Source organism: Mytilus californianus, unplaced genomic scaffold (genome assembly GCF_021869535.1).
Source record: "Mytilus californianus isolate M0D057914Y unplaced genomic scaffold, xbMytCali1.0.p SCAF_1, whole genome shotgun sequence".
In the NCBI taxonomy this organism is placed as follows: Eukaryota; Metazoa; Mollusca; class Bivalvia; order Mytilida; family Mytilidae; genus Mytilus; species Mytilus californianus.
Genome location: NW_026262581.1, coordinates 67158916 through 67185081, shown reverse-complemented (window position 1 = coordinate 67185081; position 26166 = coordinate 67158916). Strand labels below are relative to the sequence as shown.

The 26166-nt window shown below is 33.6% G+C and overlaps 1 protein-coding gene across 1 annotated transcript in view; it reads left to right on the top strand.

The window, feature by feature from the left end:
• Positions 1-25115, top strand: part of LOC127723105 (neural cell adhesion molecule L1-like protein) — a 32243-nt gene extending 7128 nt beyond the window's left edge. The window contains exons 4-11 of the mRNA XM_052229564.1: positions 5661-6055; positions 10403-10525; positions 12059-12164; positions 14604-14791; positions 16137-16268; positions 17139-17279; positions 23509-23562; positions 24933-25115. Coding sequence (XP_052085524.1) covers positions 5661-6055; positions 10403-10525; positions 12059-12164; positions 14604-14791; positions 16137-16268; positions 17139-17279; positions 23509-23562; positions 24933-25057 — 1264 coding nt within the window. The 3' untranslated portion in view covers positions 25058-25115. The remainder of the gene's footprint in view (positions 1-5660; positions 6056-10402; positions 10526-12058; positions 12165-14603; positions 14792-16136; positions 16269-17138; positions 17280-23508; positions 23563-24932) is intronic.
• Positions 25116-26166: the final 1051 nt, after the last annotated feature.

Genomic DNA, 26166 nt, shown 5'->3' with positions numbered 1-26166 from the left:
GTACTGATGCAATATAAACAAAATTAACAGTATTCAAACGCTTTCATGACAGTGCGCCATCTTTATATTGAATAAATTTTTCTTGATTAAAAATTGACATGTTTAATGGGAGAAAATATTAACCAAGTAGATATCTGACGTGAAAAGTTTGTCTATACGGACATATTACATTTATATTAAACATAATTAGTCTCCAGGTAAGCAACTAACCCTTATATCAAGAGTAAGTATAGTAAGAATAAAAGGTCAAACCCTGTTGTTGAAATTTAAGGCAACAGTAGTTTAACGATGTTAAAATCTCATTTATCGATTAAGAAGGTACAGATTAATAATGTAAAAATAAAAAAACGGAGGGAATCGCATAAACTATAAAAGGCGCGATACCGGTTGCATCGACAGTGTTAGTGTCTCATACTATGCCTGAACCAAATGCCATGCAAATCCACAAAGTTTCACAATCGGTAAAAAGAACATAATCATTATTATTATGCATGCATGTAAGTAAGTAATCTTTATTCAAAACGGGTTATCATTTTTCGGGGTTTTTAGAGCTCTTAAACCGAATGATGTATGATAACATTTTTTTATATTGTATATACTATAGAGAACTATATTTGTAGTAAAAATGAAACAATTGATATTTCGGATCAAAAATATGCAAACAAAAAACTGACCAATATGAACCTTAGCAAAAACTCGGAATGATCTCCTGTGCTCTGAAGGGAAGCATATGCTAATACAAGAACTACTTTTACAATCACAACTTTATTTCTTTCAGTTTGAGCTTCGTTTTTTCCTGACAATACGACAAATTTGTTCTTTTAGTATGATGTATGAGATGTAATATTGTATTATGTCATCAGTTTCCGTTATTTATAGATTTAAGAGCTTGAATGAATTAAACTTGCTTCTTTTTCTTTAGAACATTTGTTAATGCACATTTAATTTAAGCCATGGCGTTGTCAGTTTATTTTCGACTGATGAATTTGAATGTCCCTTTGGTATTTTTCGTTCCTCTTTTAAAAATGGGGCGTATTTAAAAAACTAAACAGTTTTATTCTTCCATATGTGATTTTTCTGTTGTAATTCCATGACTTTATTATGTTGTTGTCTTTGTTTATACAATTATGTTTTACCTCTTTTTAAGTAGTTGTTGATTACAAATTTTTGTTGGTCCCTTTTTACTTTATCGAGAAAGTGTAACGTCACAGCGCCCAAATTACATCGAGTATCCAAATTGCACCCGTTTAGCAAAAATAGCAGAGGAAATCTTTCAAGTTTTCGTATAGACTAAACGATTTGCAATTTTATAATTTGACATTATGCACGTCTTTCAACATTGCTTAATATATTTTAAATACACAAAAATTTCACAGTATATATCAACAGATGAAGTATTTACTGGAAAAAGTAAAATCTACGGGGTGACGTCCACAAAAAGTCAACTTCACCAAAATGAGCAATTAAAATATGTTACAGGAATCCATTTAAAAAAAATTAATAGTAAGTATGGATTATTGTCATATTGTTCTAATTATTTGGAGAAATAAAACAAAACATCAGCAATTCGATTTTTACGAATGTAAATTAAAGCATGAATGCAATTTGGGTGCTCCTCATCACAGAATCGTGGATCATTTGGAGGTCTGTTCCAGTGGCGGATCCAGAGGCGGATCCAGAGGGGGTCGTACGCACCCCCTTTGCTTGCATTTTTTTTTTTTTTTTTGTAAAATGATTAATCAGACTAGACTTCGTGAACTTTGCCATTTCCCGTGTATTTAATTTTTATGCGACAATTCTTTACTTATAAAGATATTTTTCGCTCGTATTTACTGTAATATTTTATTGATTATGTCAAAGTCATGTGATTCTCTACGGTGGAGTTGACCAGTTCGTCGAAAAAAAAACGTCACTCAGTCATTTTGAAATTCAAATTACAGTAACACATTGCTTGTGCTGAGAATGACAATAAAATTGAGAATGGAAATGGGGAATGTGTCAAAGAGACAACAACCCGACCATAGAACAGACAACAGCAGAAGGTCACCAACAGGTCTTCAATGCAGCGAGAAATTCCCGCACCCGGAGGCGTCCTTCAGCTGGCCCCTAAACAAATATATATACTAGTTCAGTGATAATGAACGCCATACTAAACTCCAAATTGTACACAAGAAACTAAAATTAAAAATAATACAAGACTAACAAAGGCTAGAGGCTCCTGACTTGGGACAGGCGCAAAAATGCGGCGGGGTTAAACATGTTTATGAGATCTCAACCCTCCCCCTATACCTCTAGCCAATGTAGAAAAGTAAACGCATAACAATACGCACATTAAAATTCAGTTCAAGAGAAGTCCGAGTCTGATGTCAGAAGATGTAACCAAAGAAAATAAACAAAATGACAATAATACATAAATAACAAGCATGACGCATTCAAAGCGACAAAGTATTGAGCAAGAACGTATTGACTTCTATTTCACAATTCCACCCAACAGAAAGTAATACTCTATTACACTCTCATGAAAAAAAAAATTCCACAGCAATATTATTTACCTACGAAAAAATGTTAAACCCCACACGCCCCAGCCCATTAATAACATAGCTGAATAGTGATCCCCAGTCAGTAAGCTCTAGATATAGATTTAAAGTCTAAGACCATTTGATCTGAGGGGGCAGTCTGAGATGATTTTAGAGAAAAATTTCTTACCCTGATTTTTGCCTTAAACAAAAATTCTGGCCGTATCTGGATTGAAAACAATAATCTTGTCCACTTTTTTGCTATAAGAAAAAAATATTTTCAACAGAATTATTTAGTATTAAATAAACATGATGAATAAAAAACGGGCGTATTTTTTTTTTTTGAGGAGGGGGGGGGGGGGGGGGGTTGCATGTGAATCCCATATCTGACCGGAATGTCTGTTTCGCCGAACTGATATACTGAATACTTTTCTCAAGGCCCGACTGCAACCTGACTGCTGGTTGTGGCCTATATGTCTCCATGTGTCGACCGTCATTCACAACTTCATTGTCATTTCCGACCAATTCGTAGCCTTTGGTTGATTTGGAACCCCTCACTTCCCTTGTTGGGTAAAACATTTCAACCAAACATTTGGATGAAAATTGCTTGTTTGTCTTTCTTCGTGTCGGTCGTATTGTAAATTTCATTGAATAGCCGTATATCTTGTTTACAACAATAAATCTGTGATCTGCTAACTAACCATACAACAAACAAGAATTTTCCATGTCCATTTTTTAATGACAAATCCCACATCAAATATATTAATTAGTACATAGCTTTGGATCCATCCAATCATTTCATTAAAGACAATTGATGGAGAGAATACGGCACCAAAAATGTCCAACCCCTACACTTTAACTATAAAATGCATTTTACACTTATTTTATGTTTTTTAGCCAAAAAAAGGTCCGCTCGGCGAACTTAATACTACGCCCCCCCCCCCCCCCCCCCCACTCCCCCCCCCCCCCACTCCAAAATCCTGGATCCGCCCCTGTGTTCGAACCCATTTATCTATGATTCGATATTGATTCATTACTAAATTGGTGGAACAATATATAGTAAATAAGGATACACCTACACTATAATGGAAACTTTTGTCTAGATCATAAATAAACGTAGGTGAAAAAAAACTGTTAAAATAGGTGCAATTTGAGTACCCTCACGTTATACTATGGTACTATCAACAACAACAATTTTTTTTGTTGATGACGTCATTGTCTAATTCACGTCACTGATGAAGACGAAACGCGGCTCTGGCGCACAACATTTTGGGCTTGGCATCTTTGATGAGTTATTACTATTTACTACAATTTATATTTTTTTTGTTGGCGTCTTTGTTAGATTAATTTGTATGTTTGTTTGATTTTTTAGTCAGTTGTGTTGTATGACTGTGATGTACGTTTACACAGTTTTTACCATGTTTACTGCTGGATTAATTATTGTCACATTAACCTATTATGTCTGTTTGGATTGCTTACCCAATTTTGTCAATATAACGAACTACAAATAACTGGCATACAAGTGGGAGGTTTAGCTATATATACAATTTCTATACCTGAAAATAGCCTTTTAATATGCGAAAAAAACATTCTTGTAGTTCACATAAACCGCCTTTGAAGGCTATATTATTCTTCAGCTAACTAAGAATTATATCTATTGTAAAATAACTTTGACATTTGAAAATTGCATCGGGACCAAAATGCGAAAGTCATGTGATTAAAATTCAGAATTATCGCAACTCGCGTGTTATTTTCATATAAGGGTAATGGTATCAGAGATCAATATTTTAATTTAATTGAATGCAATATTAAAGTCCTTACTGTCTGTTGCTACCTTATACCTACGCTCGACTTTATTTATGGAATGAATGTAATATTTTTTCTGTTTATGAAGAAATAATATCAAATATGTGGTGCACACTGAATAACCCGTGCTGTGGGTTATTTAAAAGTGTGCACCACATTTTTTAGGTTATTTCGAATAGACAGAAAAATATTACAGTCATTCTTTAAAAATTCAATTCTAAATTACATTTTGAAGGAGTCAATCATGAAAAAAAAATTGATGACATCATGGTCACATGACAAAATTGTGTTTATGAGCTGATAGACAAAAACCTTTCACCCAATCAGAAGACGTGTTACATCCAAAATTAAATAATATCTACAACAATGGACTATACATTTTGAGCGCTAGACTTCACTTCTCTAGCGCTGGACTTTACATCTTCAATCTAGACTTTAAATCTTCAGCGCTTGACTTTACATCTCGTTCGCTAGACTTTAAAAAGCTCTACTCTTTAGTACCTGTTTTAGACCAAAAAGACTCATTCATACAAATTAATGTCAAAACTAGAAACAAGTTAAATTGATAACCACAGTACAGAAAGTGTATGAACTTTGACGGTCGTTTCCGATTGACAATTAGCTAAGTAAAAGTGTTATTCTACAGAAGTTCTCAACATTGTTCCAGAAAATCTCAACCGATACCAGACAATCTCCATCTGACATACTTTATATTTCTAAAAAAGATAGAAAACTTAAAATACGTTTATATTGATTAAGAAGAACACAAATATACTGATATATACGTTAGATTTATTGATAAACTCACTGTCATTTTGTCAAAAACTCACTGAGCTAGCCTGACTTTCCTACGGAAGAAAAGTCATTACGATGTAATTTTTAATAACATTGGTCTAACTAATAAACGAGACAAGCTCTCATTTAGTTATCTATGGCATGACATTCTCCTACTTAACAAAAAAGGTCACAGATTGACAATAAATTGATGAAAAGTCGATCTACTTTTTCTAAATTTTTTCATATTTTATATCAGAAAAGCTTAGCAGGAAGTCCCAGTAAATTTTTTTCTCGCATAAATATTTGGTTGAGATGTGATGGTTTACCAGGCGTCCTGGATCAATCAAACAAACAATAAAATTTGAGTTCACTGTACTTTATACAAACTCAAATAGAAAGATGATTGTCAACACAAACATGTGTGTGCTTTTAGGTTTTTTTTTTTGTTAGGTTACTGTCTCGTTGATGTTAATATAATACCATCTTTTATTTTACAAGCATAAGTGACGACAGACACTCAATAAACTTTCACACTGTATAAAATTAGAAATCTTTTTTTAGATATAACTGGACTAAAGATGGTGCAAACTTTGATACAAGTTCATTGAGAATATATTTAGAGACAGAAGAAGGAACAGTATTTATTAAAAATGCGACTCAAACCGATCAAGGAGTTTATCAATGTTCAGCAACTAACGATTATGGTACATCACTGAGCAAGAGGGCTAATGTTATATTTGCCAACGATAGGCACTTTAACCGAGTTAGTAACCCGAAAAGATATTCCTTGGACGAATATCGCCAATTTTATCTTAAATGTAATCTTCCTGACATCATGCCAAAGCACAAAGTGTCCTGGACCTACGAAAACATTGGTGACTATCTTACCAACGACAATTTATTCGATCGACAGAAAGAAGTACAATTGAGTGAAAGAGTTTCGATGGATTCTAAAGGTAAGATAATTAAGATATCAATTTCTTTTAAGTTGAAATATATATGTGTAAAGACAACATGGATTAGTGTTTTGCCTTGTTTGTCTGCCTGTCTGTGTATGTATATATATAAATACGTCTAAACAAGTGATAACTCTACGACAGATCCATTCATTGGATCACCAGTGAAGGTGATACACGGCTGATAACACATATTCTATTCATAATTACTCTTAATATCAGCCCAAGAGTGTTAAATCTAAATTCGAACTCATGCTATTGGGATATATATATATATATATATGTGTGTGTGTGTGTGTGTGAATTTGTCGGCCTGTTAGTCTGTTTCTGTGCATGTATGTTTGTATGTATACCTGTCTATCTTTCTGTCTGTCTGTGCATTTGGGTGTCTGTTTGTCTGTCTCTGTATGTAGATCTAACTGTCCAAAAACAAATTCTCCAGTTTACATTAGTATATGCCAGAAGGAATTGTTATTACATTTTGTTATCATAATTTTGTGTCGTCAATTTCCTTTGCAAATGGATTATTTATTTTATCATGTTTAAAAGTACATCTTTCCTGATTTTGAGTTAAATCATTACAGTTGATTCAACTCATCTGCATTTTTTATCAGCTTGGAATTGTATGGTTCCCATAATAAAGCATGATGTTGGTAGTTTGTTTTTGTTTTTTTTTTGTCTCGTCTGCGAGCAAAGCCGCAGTATGCGAGACATAGAGATTTCGTTCCGGCGGCGGAGGCAGCGTAAACTATTTATATAAAGCTTTATATTTCAGAAGGTAGAAGACCTGGATGCTTCATACCTTGTATGCAGATACCTTATGTTACGAAGTTTATACCTATCATATGTCCATTGATCCTTTACGTCATTTTCATGGTTCAGCGACTGCTTGAAAAGAAATACAGTTTTTTAATCATGTGGATATTTCACTAATTATGAGTAATAAGATAACTATACTTGGCATATGGGTTCCTTGCAACGTCTACAGATCCGTCATACAGAGTTCACATGACCTTGACCTCATTTCATTTATCAGTGATTATGGTTAAAGTTACATGATTAGGTCAGTTTCTCGGATATTATCAGCCGTTTATCAACTATATTTGGTATATGGAATTATTGTAAGGGGTACATGTCAGTCTGGCAGATTTCATCTGAACTTGATATAATTTTCATGGTTCATTGGTCAAAGTAAATTTTTGTGTTTTGTTCTGTTTTGCAAGTACTATATGCAAAAGGTCAACTATATTTGGTGTATGGATTGATTTAAAGGGGTACATGTCTGTCTGGATGTATCATCCGACATTGACCTCATGTTCATGGTTCATTAGTCAATGCTAAGTTTTTTGTGTTTTCGTTTTTTTTTTAAATACTGTATTCAGTAAGTCAACTATATTTGGTGTATGGAATGATTGTAAGGTGTGCATGTCTGTCTGACATTTATCATCCGACTTTGACCTCATTTTCATGGTTCATTGGTCAATGTTAAGTTGTTTATGCTTGGTCCGTTTTTTAAATGCTATAAGACGTTGGTCAACAACATTTGGTGTATGGAATGAATTTAAGGTGAACATCTATCTGGTAGGTATAATATGACCTTTACCATGGTTCGTTGGTCAATGTTTAGTTTTTGTGATTTGGTTTGTTTTAAAATTACCATAAGCAATAGGTCAACTATATATGGTGCATGTAATAATTGTAAGGTGTACACATGTCTGTCTGGCAGGATTTATCTGACCTTGACCTCATTGCTATGGATATTTAAAAATGTTAAGTTTATATGATACTTGTAGTAAAACATTTACCTTTAAGACTATTAACATAAAATCAATGGTCAGTAAAGCAGACGAGATATAACAGTGTCTTCACTCTTGTGTATGTTACGCAAAATGAGATTTTGAACACACAATCTCAATTTTTTTTCATAATTCGATTTAATTGACTTAAGTGTTTAAATGGTTCAGCATACATAGGATAACAACGTCAAATTCTTAATTAATGTACGCAATCGCTTTAAAAATTAAGTGCAATAAAAATCCTTTAAAATTCGAATAACAGCCTGTTTGAAAAACTTACAAAAAAGGAAGAAAACAGCAAAATCATCGATCAATTTTGATGCAAAATCAGTACACGAACGGGGAAGATACTTTTATAATGTAGAGCAGAATTAACATTTTATCATAAGAAAAGAGAAAGACAGCATGTTGTCACGAAATTAGAAATAAACCGTAAGTTTATGAGTAGAATATATTTATCCCAGTCCGTTGACAATTATGTTCTCGCTCAAATTAATGTTTTGGACTGTTGTCCTTTATAATAGTTACTATTAAGTAATTAAAAACTCACCCAAAATACCTGGCTGATGATGTGTTACGCCAGACAAGTGACACAAGAATCATCAGTGGCGCTTGAATTCAAACAGTTATCAGGTCAAATCAAATGCGAAGTTGAAGAGCATTAAAAAACCAACATTTCTGAAAAGTTATGCCAACTATATCTAAGGCCATATATCCTTAAGAGAAGAAAACATAAGTGTTTCGTACCGTTTAAAATCTACCCAAAGGGACCGTATCATTGATATAAAATGTCAACACAGAAGTGCGGACTACCAGGCTGGTGATTCCCTGGAGACGAAATCCAACATCAGTGGCATCGACCCAGTGGTTGTAAAAACTCATGAAAAACACAGATTTATATTTTGTTAGGGCAGACTCACTTTACAGTGGTTCTCGAAACAAAACAGTTCAAAGATAAAATCAAATGCGAATCTGAAGAGCACTGACAAAAAAAGATTTCGAAAAAAAAATGTGCTAAATTTGGCTAAGCCATCTATGCATGGGAGTAGAACATTCCTAGTGTTTCGAAATATTTAAACTTTTATAAACAGAAAACAACAAATAGTATCGTTTTATTGCATGCCAACACATAAGTGCAAATCTCTGGGCTGGTAATACCCTCGAGGACGAAAATCAAGTAGCAGTGACATCGATACAGTGGTTGTAAAAACTCATCAAAGATACCAGGCTTACAAGTTGGAACGCGCTTCAGCCTTAACTTTTTTAAAGCGTGGTATCTATGATGAGTTTTTTTTACATACAAATAAATGCAGGAAATACACGGTTCTTCCATGTGCACTAAGTTCTTTTCATGGTAATCATTAGTAACAATTCTTCATAGCACGTGCCTTATCTTTAATGTTGAACAGTAGGACGAATTCAATTAGACTTGTAAGCATTGCTCAGTCTTTATGTTTTGTAGACTGTTGATTGACTTTGGTCGTTTTACGGGTTTTTTTGTGTCAGTTCGACTTACGAATTTGTTTTATTGATATAATTGTAAAAAATCTCACTATTATCCTGACAAATATTGTCCCAACTTAACGATAAGGTTATAAAGGATACATTCTAATTTATGACACTTTCAAAACATCTCTTTCGGGCGTAGCTATGTCATACGACCGTCTTAGAACTTGTATTGATGTTATGATAATCATATCTTTTAAAACCAGAATGGTCCAATATCGATTTTCGATGTTTCGTTACATCTCCAGGAGAAGACTGTTACATTGTTACCACATGTACTATTTCATTAGAAAACAATCTGGCAAACTAAAACAATGCAACAAAGACATTTATTTGATTGTCCTTTGAATGTATATGGTATTAAAATGTAATCAAATTACTATTCTAGTTAGCGAAACAACTTCACCCAAAATAATTAAAGCTGAATACTTGTTGTCTGTCAATCATCATTACGGAATTTTATTAAACATCTATGTTACCAATAATAGCTAGACATATGCATTATAATCATATTAAGTGGCTGCGGAGAACACATATTAAACACTGTAATCAAAAGATATTTATATAGATGAAACATATGAGTTTATCCTAGTGTTTCGTTATATAGTTAACTACATCGTTGTCAAGTATTGAGCAATGCTTAAAGAAATTAAAATTGTTCAAAAGTCTAACGGTCAGTACAACACATTGAATTTTGGTTTATTTATGAAGGAATGTGTGAACGTTGACCTCTAAAATTTTTGCGTACATTGCCTCAATCGAAAACTATCTATAGACATATCTCTATACAATATATCAAGCCCTAAATCGCCCCAAGTCTAGAAAAGAAGTTAGTTAAGTAACTGAAACTATCGGGGATATAAGTACCATAAATACAAATTCCCCAAAATGACAAACTATTATGTAGATATATGCACTACCGGGTTCTTGATTCAGGGCAGGCTCAAGAAGTCTTTTTTGCTACGTGAGTTATTTTGATGATAACATATTTCCTACTTACTACTTATTTATACTTGTTATACATATCACAATCAAATCTTTACAGGGACACTTTATTTTGCTAATATCAGGGAAATAGATGGCGGTAAAATATACAGATGTAACACGTACAACTCTATATACCGGAATGTTAAAACAGGAGACGACCACATTATCAATGTAAATACAAGTGAGTTGTTGTACTTATTATTTGACACAATGAATTTTATTCTTTTTGTTTAAATGGAAAGTCTTTTATCAAGTTAAGGATTTAAACTAATCATTACTTAAAATGATTTATTTCAAACATTAGACTATACATTAAATGCAGAACAGGATGGAAGCAATACTTCACAAATGTTTTACGTTTTAATATAACCACTCTTTAGGTACAAATATTAAGGCCAAAACAAAAAACATATGTGTGTGACAGTTACATTTAAATACTGCGAATATGGGATTTTCGATCAAATAACATTATTTTTGTTACTTTTTGTTATTTCTGTCGTTTGTTTGCTGTCTCATTTACGTATGTCCCAAAATCTCTTTGTTTGCATAATTCTGTGAATATATCTTTTACAATGTAAATACAATGAACACTCGGATTGCCATGTTTTCATGTTATCAAGCGTCTGGCAGAAGTTATATATTAACGCTTTACACCACTGATGAAAAATCCATAGCAGGAGATGCTTTTCTTATTGGTACACAAGGTCATTTAGAGTTCATGCAATTCCCTTAAGTCTAATGTTTGTTTTTCTTTTTTCTTTTAATTCTTATTAGTATATCTCCTTTATCATACAGGCCTTAACGTTTCAACATAATTTTACACATCCCTAGCTTTCAAATGTCCAGATTTGAGCGTTCTTGAAGAAGGTTATCCAGTAAAGCGCTTCGGATGCACGAACTTTATAGATAGTTGTTTTCATTCTAAATGGATAACCGAGATTTAGATATCGGTTAAATACTATTGCCTTCAAAGATACGAGGATTATAAATTTATAATTTGTTACGACTATATAAACTGCATGAAAACCCACAGTTTATTTTAATGTTTTTCTCTCTCTAAATATATATAAATACAAAAGAAGGAATATTTATAAACAAAACTACATACCTTAGGAGCGGTGTGGATTCTAAAAATCCAAAGATATGTTAAAATACAAACAAAGTCTTTCTCGTGTAATGATATACCATGTTCGTGGTGGGGTTTGTGTTGCTCAGTGTTAAGTTTTCTGTTCAGTATTTTATGGACTGTTATATCAGTAGCATTCATTAACAGTAACAAATGGATTGCGCATGATGCGCATTTTGACAATTAATGTCTTTTCATTGACGCTCAAGGTCAAAGTTTGTCTTTTCGTCGTTTTTCTTTTGCCATTTACTTTTCCGTTTGTATCATTTTTTAACTATCCCCTTGGTATTGTTTTTAACATAACAGACAAATAATCTAGTTCGACTAGTGTTCTATGATATATAGTTCCGCTTTTTGTATGGTTTGTTAGTTTTCCCAAACGTTAAATTGTTTTAGCTTTGGGAACTTTTAGTCACGAGCTATCTGATAAAGTTGTTTCAGACACGTGTTGTTATTTAGTCTGTCCCTCGTCCACTTTAAAGTTTAGATTCTCCCTTTGGTATCTTTTGCCTTTTTATGATCACGTGAAATTCTTTTCATTTGTTTTAAGGCCTTTGTCGATGTTTTTTTCTAATTATTTTGTTACAGGAATGAACCCTACTCAAATTAAACCACAATTTATACATAATTCTGAGACTAAAGTCGTGGGATTGAAAGGCGAACAGGCAACGTTCACATGTATACTCTATGGATAGTAAGTATATTCGCGTATATGTAATAGCTCATCATATATAGCAAGATTAAAACTGTGTACGTCAGACGGGCAGGTTTTGTCTGCAAAAGGCTAAACAGTGACGCTGGAATCAAAAAAGTTAAAAAGGTCAAATAAAGTAAATAGTTGAAGAGCATTGAGTTACCAATTAACATCCATAAAGCTTTTTGCCAAATACAGCTAAGGTAATCTATTCTTGGGGTAGAACGTAGTTAGACAAATTCAAAGTTTTGTAAACATTCAATTTATAATTATGATCATTTCAATTATAATTCATGTCAACATAGAAGTGCTGACTACTCGGATGGTGATATCCTCGGGGAGGAAAAATTAACCAGCAGAAGCATCGACCAATGATTGTTATTAAACTCATCATAGAAACCATAATTCAATTTTGTACGCCAGACTCGAGTTTTGTCTACAAAAGACACACCAGTGACGTTTGAATAACGTTAAAAAGGGCAAAGAAAGTGCGCTTTGAAGAGCATTGAGGACCAAACATTCCAAAAGGTTTCTTTGACAAATACAGCTAAGGCAGTCTATTCCTTGGGTAGAAAACCCTAAGTATTTCGAAAGTTTTGTAAACAGTTAATTCATAATTATGACCATACCAATGATAATTCATGTCAACATAGAAGTGCTGACTACTGAGTTAGTGATATCATCGGGGAGGAAACCTACATTATCATTGGCATCGTCTCAATGGTTGTAAATACACTTATCATAGATACCAGGATTAAAATTAGCATTGAAAAGAAAGCATGCATCGAAAACCCAGGTTCGTCTATCTCGTATGTTTTACAAGATCGTTTTTTACATTTTGTATACATGGGGAATTCTTATAACGTTTTCTTAAAACATCTGAGTTGCGTTCTATATTAAACTAATAACATACGATGAATACTAAAAGCATTGAGTAGTTGGTATGATCCCACCGTTTTGGTGTCTCAATCACTATCGACATGTTTTGCCCAGGCATTTGATCTTTATTAACCAGTAAGGTCGTCTAGTCTATAACTTTATCGATTTTGTCCTATTCTGGAATGTGACATTTTGACTGAGTGTGAATTCACGTGGGGAGTGATGCATGCATTGCAGGAGACGCTTACCCTGTCGACACACATGGTCTCGCTTCTTTTGGAGTCTATGCTATTTACCTCATTTTCTGTTGGTTTCTTTGATTTGTCTTCTTCTGATCGATTACGAGATTTGAACATCGGTAAACAACGATCGCCTTAATTTGCACATCTACCATTGTGACGGTTTGTTATTAGTCTGTTTCTATGCATTGCGAATGAGTGAATATAGCTGTTTGTGGATAGCTGTAATGTTATAGATCGTTATCTGTTGCAGTTTAATATATAATACCAGAGAATAGAGATTGACAAATCCCTTAAATGGCAATATTATCTATTTATATAGCAAACGGATCTCTATTTTTCCAACCACTCTTTAAGGTACAGACATATCCCTTTGGTTTACTAATTTGCTTGTATATTTCAAGGCATGGTTTGGAATTTAAGAAATTACCTAGAAAGGTAAAGTTTGAAAGACAAATATTACAATAAAAATATTAAAAATTCAACGACGTCACTGAACGAAATATGTTGAATGAGATTTGTGCCCGGCTTTGGCTTTTTATATCATTTCTTGGATTTTCAAATAATTTGGCCTCGGGCGTCACTGAAGAGACATTTATTGTTGAAATGCGCATCAGGTGCAAGAAAATTGGTACCGTTAATGTTATTTTGACGTTCCTATTTGTTTTTAATAATACAATTAATGATGCCAAGAAAATGAAGTCGGCCTAATTTCTTGATAGAGCATCGAGGTTTTATTTTATTTTTGGATTATTAAGATTTGAATGATATCATTCGTACTTGAATAGTGTCAATAGAAGGACGTGTGATGTCACCAGATGTGACTTTATTGCCTATCTCTAATATCATGTTTCTGGCTTTAACTTTATCTTGCGAAATAATGGATTTTATTGAACACGATATAGAAAAATAAAATGTTTTGTAAAGAAAATTGGTTTAGGTTACAGATGTAGACCATAACAAGTATTCCTATTACTAAATATTTACATTACTTTTGCAATCAGTATAAAAATCACTGGTCTCTGAGATATGATCGAAAGATTTTAGTATGTATAGCTCTTAGAATTTGTAACAGGTTCCTGTTATAACGTTTCATGACCAAGTAAACAGTAAAATTTTAAGTATTTCACCAGATTATAATTTGGTTTGTTCAAATACAAAAAAACGTTGAACTTATTGATGCTTGAACATATGTTAAACCTGTCTAAACATTTGATTTATACAAACAAATATAGCGTATATATTTTTTGGAATTCGTGTTGGCAGAACACGGTTAACATATACGAGTACAACTGATGATTGATTGTTATATTTATTCCAGCCCAACTCCGGAAATGATATGGAAGAAAAATGGTGTTGAAATAGATGACAGATCAGGTGTTATCTTGAAATCAGGACACGAACTAATTATACGTGACCTTGAGTATGAAGATACAGGAGAGTATTCTTGTAAAGGATTAAATATTGTGGGAAGTACCAATGCACATAAATTCCAACTTCTCGTGGAAGGTAATCATGTATAACGTACTATTATGAAACTAACTAGATGTGAAATGATATCCAATGGGACAACTATCAACCAACGACTAAAGGACAAGAATGCTTCAACATACCAATGACATAAAACTATACCGTAAAGTAAGTTACACAACAGGCACCCGTATGATAAATGTAAAAGAAATGCACAAGATACCAGAGGGACATTCAAACTCATAAGTCGGAATTAAACTGACAACGCCATGGCAAAACAAAAAACAAAACAAAAAACAAAAAACAGCAGTATACAAAACACAACATAGAAAACTGAAGACTGAGCAACATGAACCCCACCAAAAACCGAGGGTGATCTCAGGTGAAGAAATTTCAAATGTTTGGTGTAAATATGCATATGTTAAATTAATGTTTCCTTTTTTCCGATTTCGTTATATTAATATTTTGATTTGCATCAACATGTTATACACATCTGTGAAAAACTCGTGAAAATGGAAAAACGGATTTAACCCTAAGTCGATTTCCAATTAGTATATTTCGGTTCTAATGTTTGGATGCGTTTTAAATCAGTCGTTTATTCATTCATGATTCTTTTATCTAATATAGTTATCATAAACATGTTTTGACATAATTTATGCATGTGTATTTAGTTGTATACACCGTTTTTTGTACAATACTAATCACATCGGATATGTTTACATAGGGCGTTGGTATATTGTAATTTCCAGCAACAGAATTTCAGTTTTTGACACTCGATATTCCTTACTTCCCTTCCACAAATTAACAATATGTGTATCATAATGGTTGTTATGGCCACACAAATTAATTAAAATGTTGTATGAACAGGCTATCTATCAATGTATCAGACGCACCTGTCAAATTGTCATATTATCAAAATACAGTCAATATTTATTTTTTTCCTGCAATGTAAGGTTACTATACACTGTATATTAGAAAATATCTCTCGTTTGAATTGTGTCACATTTTGTCATGTCGGGGAATTTTTAGCTGACTATATTGTATGAATTTTGCTCAATGGGGAAGATCATACGATGACCAATAGTTGTTTACAACCACTTCATTTGGACTATGATGAATAGTTATCTCATTGGCAATCACACCACATCTCAAGTATGTTTATACTTATGGAGAATTTGTTATTTGGGTTTTATCGTTTTCCCGTAAATTCAGCATGATTGGTGGGGAAGCATATTCCAATTTTTAAGTCATTGGTTTGGAATCCAACCAACGTCATTCCGCACTATAGGCGAGCATGCTACCACAAGACCACCCAGGCAGTCAGTTTCACAACATCTCTGTTAGGCATATTGTCAGTATAACCATTATCCCTTTTTCTGCACAGCAAGACCTTTTTGGTTGACGAAACCAGTAGATGTTACAACCAACATTGGAGAGGACGCAGAATTTCCTTGTTTGGTGGACGGAATTCCAACGCCAGTAGTAAAGTGGTTTATCAACGGCAAACCTATAGATGGTATTTTAATATATACATCATACGTCGTGTTTTAAAATCTCTAAATGATTCCGTTTTTCTTAGTTTCACTGATCCTAAACTTTCGTCCTTTAATATAAAATAATATAAATGTTGACATTGTATTGTTACCCAATAATAAATAGGTAGAAGGTAGAGCACCAAGTTTTATATTCTTATTCTAATCTTCCACCACAATATACAGCTTTAATTTCTGCTCAGTTTAACCCAAAAAAATGAATTTTAAAGGATTGGAAAATTTTGCCATTTTTCAGAATTTCATAGATAATGGTTCTTTTCTCACATACTATATAAGGTTTCACAATGATAGAAACTTTTAATTCGAACTTACTTAAACTTAAGGAACATTAAGGACAAAAGATGAAGGTATCGTAAGAACCCTAATCATTGATTGTCCTAATTAGAATTTTATGAACAACAGAGTTACCGAATCCTTTACAACTCCATTGACTATTCTTACTGGAAAATTATGAATTACAGAGGTACCAAACCTTAGACGAACAAATTCATTATCCTTGAAGGATGTTTTTTACTACAGGGGTAACAAACCCTAAGCCAACTCATTCATTATCCTAAATAAAAGTGTACATTCTCCTTTCCTGACAAGAATTATCATTGATGGGCTTATTGTCTGTAAACCTACTTAATTATTTGAAACCATCGATACACATGAAGATTATTCCTCTACAGGCGTAAATGACTTTAGCAAAACATGTAGAATTATTAGCTAGACATGCTCTTGAAAAGTGATAAGGCCATCAAATTTTGGTCATATGATTGGTCTTGTGCACACGAAAAGAGCGTCTGGCATACTTTACTTATAAGTCTTGTAATTGTGGTGACTTTTTACAGAAATACCAAACCCTAAGAGAAGTGTAATGAAAGACCGTTTGGTATTCAGAAGTGTTACAGCAAGCGATACACAGGTGATACAATGTAAAGCATCAAACAAACATGGATCCCTAATGGCAGATGTCTATCTCAATGTGTTAGGTAAGATAACAATGTCAGATATGGAGGATCCCTAATGGTAGATGTTTACCTCAATGTGTTAGGTAAGATAACGTTGTCAAACATGGAGGATCCCTAATGGCAGATGTCTATCTCAATGTGTTAGGTAAGATAACATTGTCAAACATGGAGGATCTCTAATGGTAGATGTTTACCTCAATGTGTTAGGTAAGATAAGATATATCTCAATTTGTTTCATAAGATAACAATGTCAAACATAAATAACTAATGACAAATGTCTATCTTAATGTGTTTGGTAAGACAACAGTGTCAAGTCAAATGTGGATCCATAATGATAGAAACATATCTTAATGTGTTACGTAAGATAACAATGTCAAACATGGATCCCTTATGGCATATGTATATCTCAATTTGTTTCATAAGATAACAATGTCAAACATGGATCTCTAATGGCAGATGTCTATCTCAATGTGATAGGTAAAATAAGAATATCAATCATGGATCCATAATGATAGATGCCTATCGTAATGTGTTACGTAAGATGACAATGTCAAACATGGATCTCTAATGGCAGATGTATATCTCAATTTGTTATGTAAGATAACAATGTCAAACGAGGATACTTAATGGCAGATGTCTTTCTCAATTTGTTAGGTAAGATAACAATGTCAGATATGGAGGATCCCTAATGGTAGATGTTTACCTCAATGTGTTAGGTAAGATAACGTTGTCAAACATGGAGGATCCCTAATGGCAGATGTCTATCTCAATGTGTTAGGTAAGATAACATTGTCAAACATGGAGGATCCCTAATGGTAGATGTTTACCTCAATGTGTTAGGTAAGATAAAAATATCAAACATAAATAACTAATGACAAATGTCTATCTTAATGTGTTTGGTAAGACAACAGTGTCAAGTCAAATGTGGATCCATAATGATAGAAACATATCTTAATGTGTTACGTAAGATAACAATGTCAAACATGGATCCCTTATGGCAGATGTATATCGTAATGTGTTACGTAAGATGACAATGTCAAACATGGATCTCTAATGGCAGATGTATATCTCAATTTGTTATGTAAGATAACAATGTCAAACGAGGATACTTAATGGCAGGTGTCTTTCTCAATTTGTTAGGAAAGATAACAATGTCAAACATAGATGACTAATGCCAGAAGTCCATCTCAGTGTGTTAGAGATAACAATGTCACACATAAAAAATTAATGAAAAATACATATCTCAATGTGTTACTTAAGATAACAAAGTCAAAGATGGATCTCTAATGGCAGATGCATATCTCAATGTGTTGGGTGAGATAACAATGTCAATCATGGATTCATAATGATAGATGCCTATCTCAATGTGTTACGTAAGATAACAATGTCAAAAATTGAAAACAACACGTTAAATAATTTCATGCGTCCGAAGCGCTTTTCTGGATTTACCTTCATCAGAAACGCTCAAAGCCAAACATTTGAAATCCGAGGGATGTATAAGTACCGAAACAGTTGAAGAGCTATATGACAAAAACACGTAAAACAAATAGCCAAATTCATTTATGGTCAACTTTGCTTGAGGGAGATGAAACCTTAGTTTCTTTATAATTTCAAAATTTATTAACGGACAATTTAGAAGGGTTTGTTATAAATCATGTAAGTACCGAAGTACTGACTACTAAGCTGATGATACCCTCGGGGACTGATAGTCCACCAGCAGAGGTATCGACCTAGTGATGTAAAAAATTGAAAACAAAACGTTAAATAATTTCATGCGTCCGAAGCGCTTTTCTGGATTTACCTTCATCAGGAACGCTCAAACCCAAACATTTGAATTCAGAGGGATGTATAAGTACCGAAACAGTTGAAGAGCTATATGACAAAAACACGTAAAACAAAAAGCCAAATTCATCAAAGGTCAACTTTGCCTGAGGGAGTTGAAACCTTAGTTTCTTTATAATTTCAAAATTTATTAACGGACAATTTAGAAGGGTTTGTTATAAATCATGTCAGTACCGAAGTACTGACTACTGAGCTGATGATACCCTCGGGGACTGATAGTCCACCAGCAGAGGTATCGACCCAGTGATGTAAAAAATTGAAAACAACACGTTAAATAATTTCATGCGTCCGAAGCGCTTTCTGGATTTACCTTCATCAGGAACACTCAAACCAAACATTTGAAATCCGAGGGATGTATAAGTACCGAAACAGTTGAAGAGCTATATGCCAAAACACGTAAAACAATATCCAAATTCATCTAAGGTCAACTTTGCCTGAGGGAGTTGAAACCTTAGTTTCTTTATAATTTCAAAATTTATTAACGGACAATTTAGAAGGGTTTGTTATAAATCATGTTAGTACCGAAGTACTGACTATTGAGCTGATGATACCCTCGAGGACTGATAGTCCACCAGCAGAGGTATCGACCCAGTGATGTAAAAAATTGAAAACAACACGTTTAATAATTTCATGCGTCCGAAGCGCTTTTCTGGATTTACCTTCATCATGAACGCTCAAAGCCAAACATTTGAAATCCGAGGGATGTATAAGTACCGAAACAGTTGAAGAGCTATATGCCAAAAACACTTAAAACAAATAGCCAAATTCATCTAAGGTCAACTTTGCCTGAGGGAGTTGAAACCTTAGTTTCTTTATAATTTCAAAATTTATTAACGGACAATTTAGGAGGGTTTGTTATAAATCATGTCAGTACCGAAGTACTGACTACTAAGCTGATGATACCCTTGGGGACTGATAGTCCACCAGCAGAGGTATCGACCCAGTGATGTAAAAAATTGAAAACAACACGTTAAATAATTCCATGCGTCCGAAGCGCTTTTCTGGATTTACCTTCATCAGGAACGCTCAAACCCAAACATTTGAAATCCGAGGGATGTATAAGTATCGAAACAGTTGAAGAGCTATATGACAAAAACACGTAAAACAAATAGCCAAATTCATCTAAGGTCAACTTTGCCTGAGGGAGATGAAACCTTAGTTTCTTTATAATTTTAAAATTTATTAACGAACAATTTTGAAGGGTTTGTTATAAATCATGTCAGTACCGAAGTACTGACTACTGAGCTGATGATACCCTCGGGGACTGATAGTCCACCAGCAGAGGTATCGACCCAGTGATGATAAAAATTGAAAACAACACGTTAAATAATTTCATGCTTCCGAAGCGCTTTTCTGGATTTACCTTCATCATGAACGCTCAAAGCCAAACATTTGAATTCCGAGGGATGTATAAGTACCGAAACAGTTGAAGAGCTATATGACAAAAACACGTAAAACAATATCCAAATTCATCTAAGGTCAACTTTGCCTGAGGGAGTTGAAACCTTAGTTTCTTTATAATTTCAAAATTTATTAACGGACAATTTAGAAGGGTTTGTTATAAATCATGTAAGTACCGAATTACTGACTACTGAGCTGATGATACCCTCGGGGACTGATAGTCCACCAGCAGAGGTATCGACCCAGTGATGTAAAAAATTGAAAACAACACGTTAAATAATTCCATGCGTCCGAAGCGCTTTTCTGGATTTACCTTCATCAGGAACGCTCAAAGCCAAACATTTGAATTCAGAGGGATGTATAAGTACCGAAACAGTTGAAGAGCTATATGACAAAAACACGTAAAACAAAAAGCCAAATTCATCAAAGGTCAACTTTGCCTGAGGGAGTTGAAACCTTAGTTTCTTTATAATTTCAAAATTTATTAACGGACAATTTAGAAGGGTTTGTTATTAATCATGTCAGTACCGAAGTACTGACTACTGAGCTGATGATACCCTCGGGGACTGATAGTCCACCAGCAGAGGTATCGACCCAGTGATGTAAAAAATTGAAAACAACACGTTAAATAATTTCATGCGTCCGAAGCGCTTTTCTGGATTTACCTTCATCAGGAACGCTCAAAGCCAACATTTGAAATCCGAGGGATGTATAAGTACCGAAACAGTTGAAGAGCTATATGACAAAAACACGTAAAACAATATCCAAATTCATCTAAGGTCAACTTTGCCTGAGGGAGTTGAAACCTTAGTTTCTTTATAATTTCAAAATTTATTAACGGACAATTTAGAAGGGTTTGTTATAAATCATGTTAGTACCGAAGTACTGACTACTGAGCTGATGATACCCTCGGGGACTGATAGTCCACCAGCAGAGGTATCGACCCAGTGATGTAAAAAATTGAAAACAACACGTTAAATAATTTCATGCGTCCGAAGCGCTTTTCTGGATTTACCTTCATCATGAACGCTCAAAGCCAAACATTTGAAATCCGAGGGATGTATAAGTACCGAAACAGTTGAAGAGCTATATGACAAAACACGTAAAACAAATAGATCTCTAATGGCAGATGTATATCTCAATTTTTTAGGTAAGATAACAATGTCACACATGGATAACGCATGGCAGAAGTCTATTTCAATTTGTTAGGTGAGATAACAATGTCAAACATGGATAATTAATGATGGCAGAGGTCTATCTCAAAAGAGAGGCGAAATATACCAAAGGGACATTCAAACTCATACGTCGACAACAAACAACGCCATAGTCAACAAAGAAAAAGACCAACAGACAAAAAACAGTACACAAAACACAACATAGAAAACTAAAGACTGAGCAACACGAACTCCATCAAAAATTGGGGGTGATCACAGGTGTTCGAGAAGGGTAAGCAGATCCTTCTCCACATGTGGCACCCGTCGTGTTGCTCATGTTAGTACAAACCCGGTAATACGTCTAATTCGCTAGCTCACATTCAGGGAAAAGGGGACGGGATTGTAGTTACGACATTTGGAACATATCCGCTATCATCTGTGTAACGGATATTCCATGACGGTCAACCAACTCGTGATGGCGTATGTAAAATTTAAGAAGAGATGATTTCAACTTCACCACTTGGAACTCTTCGTTTAAAAGCTTCCTTGTGAGCAGCAACCTTCCATCAAGGAAATCATGGATCCCTAATGGCAGATGTATATCTCAATGTGTTAGGTAAGATAGCAATGTCAAACATGGATCCATAATGATAGATTCCTATCGCAATGTGTTACGTAAGATAACAATGTCAAATATAGATTCCAAATGGTAGATAATTTTTTAGGTAAGATAACAATGTAAAAAATTGATAACTATTTGCAGATGTATATCTCAATTTGTTAGGTAAGATAACAATGTCACACATGGATAACTAACGGCTGAAGTATATTCCAATGTGTTAGGTATGATAACAATGTCAAACATGGATAACTAATGGCAGACGTATATCTCAATTTGTTAGCTATATAACAATGTCAAACATGGATCCCTAATTGTAGATGTCTATATATGGAAAAACAACAATGTTGTGTTCCCTTCACTAATCTTAAAATTTTTACGAAACTGTATAATAATTAGGAGATATAGTATGAATATCAAAATACATCTGAACCTGACTATAATTGAGTTGGAAAGTTATTATAGTAGTCATTAATATCATTTTTTTTACTGGCTTAAATATATATGTATTGTTTAATGCAAAATTTTGCTTTTATCAGGCATCAAATTTGTTTTTAGGTATTGCATTTCAGATATACTTTTTTTGCATTGAGCATCACTGAAGAGACATTATTTGTGGAAATGCGCATCTGGTGCTGTTATATGTTATTGCTATCAATGTGTCCTGTCCTGTCTATAATTGAGTTGAAAAATTATTATAGTAGTAAGGTGTATTGATGTATTTCATTTATTCTTTAATATCATTATTTTACTGTCTTAAGTATACAGGCATTGTTTAATGCAAATTGCTTTTATCTCGCCTCAAAGATTTTTTCCGGTTTTGGATTTTAGATACCCACTTTTTTTGCAAGAGGCATCACTGAAGAAACATTAATTGTGGAAATGCGCAACTGGTGCTGTTATATTTTATTGCTATCATTGCGTCGATACCTCTGATGCATGGTGGACTGTAAGTCCCCCAAGAGAATCACAAGCCCAGTAGTACATTTCTCCTGAACTGGCATCAATATACGAATGTTATTTAATAGAAATTTGTTAGTATATAAGTCTCAGAAAATGATATTTTTTAGAATAAGAAATGTATGTTCTTTAGGTAAAGATCTAATTCCTTGTTGGATTTTCAAACATTTCGGCCTCGAAAATCTTTGAACAGACAATTATTGTCAAAATATGCATATTGTGCAATATAATTATCACCGCTTAACGTCGTGATATGCTTTTTTATTTTCATCAGAGAATAATTCTGGAAATAATGAAGAAGGGATTCAGTTAACATCTGAAGTATTTAGTAAGTAACTTTTTTATAAACTACTCATATGATTTCACTACTTTCAAATCAGCTTTTACCACTTTTATTCCCAATCTACGCTAACAGGGGATTTTCTGGTCTGTGCGTCCGTTTGTTATTCTGTCCGTCCGTTTGTCCGTCTTTTTCAGGTATAGTTTTTTGGTAAAGGTGTCACCAAATAGAAGTTCCTTTATAATATAAGTTCCAAGTAGAAGAAATATTCTGTAATATTATTTCCACTGGAACAAATTTTACAGTATTTGTTCCTTACGGAATAAATGGTATAGAGTTTGTGTTCCAACAGGACTCCTGTCTCCTGTCTCCTGACTTGGAACAGAACATTTTAAGAAAAATGTGGGTTGAACCTGGTTTTATGGCTAGCCAAACCTCCCGCTTATATGGCAATGTTTAAAAATATTGCTAAAATGACAACGCTACGTGACAGGAATACAGTACAAACAAACGCAAGAACACTCAGCACAGAGAAATACATAAATAAATAATATAATAGTACATTACAACATGTAAACAAAACATTCATAGGAAGAAAAGCAAAGTTACTTTGTGTTCTATCCGTGTCATTGTTTACGATTGCCAAGATCTGCCAAAAAAATGCTTGATTAATTTCGATCATGCATATTACAAAGATTAAAGACGGAAATGTTTTTTATTTGACAAAAGATCATACTAGGTATATATATTACATGAAATCTAAAATATGGCGTTCGAATTTAGTTTTCAAGAAATTTGCTATTTTTGACTCTTTTTTTTTCAACACATGAACGCACGACTTGATGTATAATTTTTTTTTCATTGGTGAAGTCCAAACTACAAATTTGACAGTAACGTGGCATATTGCATGGCCTATACGTTAAACAAATAAACATTACCATAGAAGTAGACGCTGTCCAAAATGTAAAACATTACTTCATTTAATTCAAGAATTTTCAATTTTCAAAATAAAATTTACAGCGGTATCATACTCATACGTCTTTTAACACTGGTCTAAACATGACTTCCATCGCCTTTGTAGGGTACACAAAAGGACAACCTAATGCAAGGAAAGTGAAATACTACTATTAACCCTCAAATAAACAGTTTAGTCAGTAGAAAACACAGCTCTTACGAATTTTCTTGGAGTTCGAACTAATCATACTTGAGTCCCTGTATTTTCATTGCTCTCTTGGTATTTCTCCCTCTTTTAAAGTGTTTATGAATTGACTTTGTGTGATATTAATTTTCTTGTTGACATACAGTCACTTTGGTACTCATAAAGTCTGTTCATTGACATTTACGTTAAAGATGCGTCATTATCAAAACCTTCATAATGTTAGTAGATTCGGATATAATATTTGCAATTGTATTTTCAGATTGCTATGCCCTAAACTGTGTAGTTGATTTTGTTACATGTTCCAAGGATTCAACGGACAATATTGACAAATGCAAAGACATTTATGGGTTGTGTGTGTCTTGGTGCTCATCCAAATCCAAGTAATTATTTGTCTTTAACATTTTCAGTTGTAAAATATTAAAACTTGACTAGTTTTATTTTATATATCCAGTTGTTGTTAATATCGTATCTCTCCACGACAGGTTGCATACTATTGAAAAAAAAACTACACATTATGTTATATGTTTAATTGCAATCTTTGTTTCAAATTATCTACGGCTATTATTCGAATTCATATATCAAACCTGATCAATAATATATATTACCATTATTAATTTCAAAAGACTCATTTAATATGTTTACATTAGGAATGCAAGTACCTTCTATGAAAAAGAAGAATCTCGAAAGATTAATTTTTAATAGATCATTAAAGGAAACACGAGCTCTGAAATATCGTACATTCCAGGGCAAAATGGGAAAATGCAAAATGACTATTTAAATAGTTTTAGTCGGTTCCTTTACAGAGATTAGAAATATCATAAAGGCATTCATTTTTTGTTTATACCTATATAGATTTGGTTATGACGGTATATCTGCAATACTTTACTTTGAACAACTCAAACTGATAAAAAATCAAAAATCAAACGATTTTAAAATTTTCGTCGCCTTAACCCGCCTCGACATATTTTCACAAAAACTTAAAGCAGTGTTATTGCATAATACAAACTTCTTCATGCAGAATGCTTTTACAAGCAGCATAGGAAACATCCAAGATATACAACAAACGTTCAAACCTCTGTAAAAACTCATCAAAGATACAAGATTTATAATTTTGAACACCAGAAGCGCGTTTCGTCTACACAAGACTCATCAGTGACGCTCAAATGAATACAATTGGAAGGCCAAATGAAATACGGATTTGACGAGCAGTAAAAATCAAACAGTCGGATAAAATGTTCTACTCTAAAGTCTAGGTATTGTTTCGGAGTTGTTCTAAGACATTCTGTGTCACAGATGACCACGGATATGTTCCAATTGTCGTAACTACAACCCATCGATTTTAACCTTACCGAAAGGATTTTTATCTTAGATAAAAGCAACATTAGTATACTGCTGTTCAATAGTCATAAATCGATTAGAGAAAACAAATCCGGGTCATAAACCAAAACCGAGGGAAACACATCAACTAGGAGAGGAAAACAACGGAACAACAG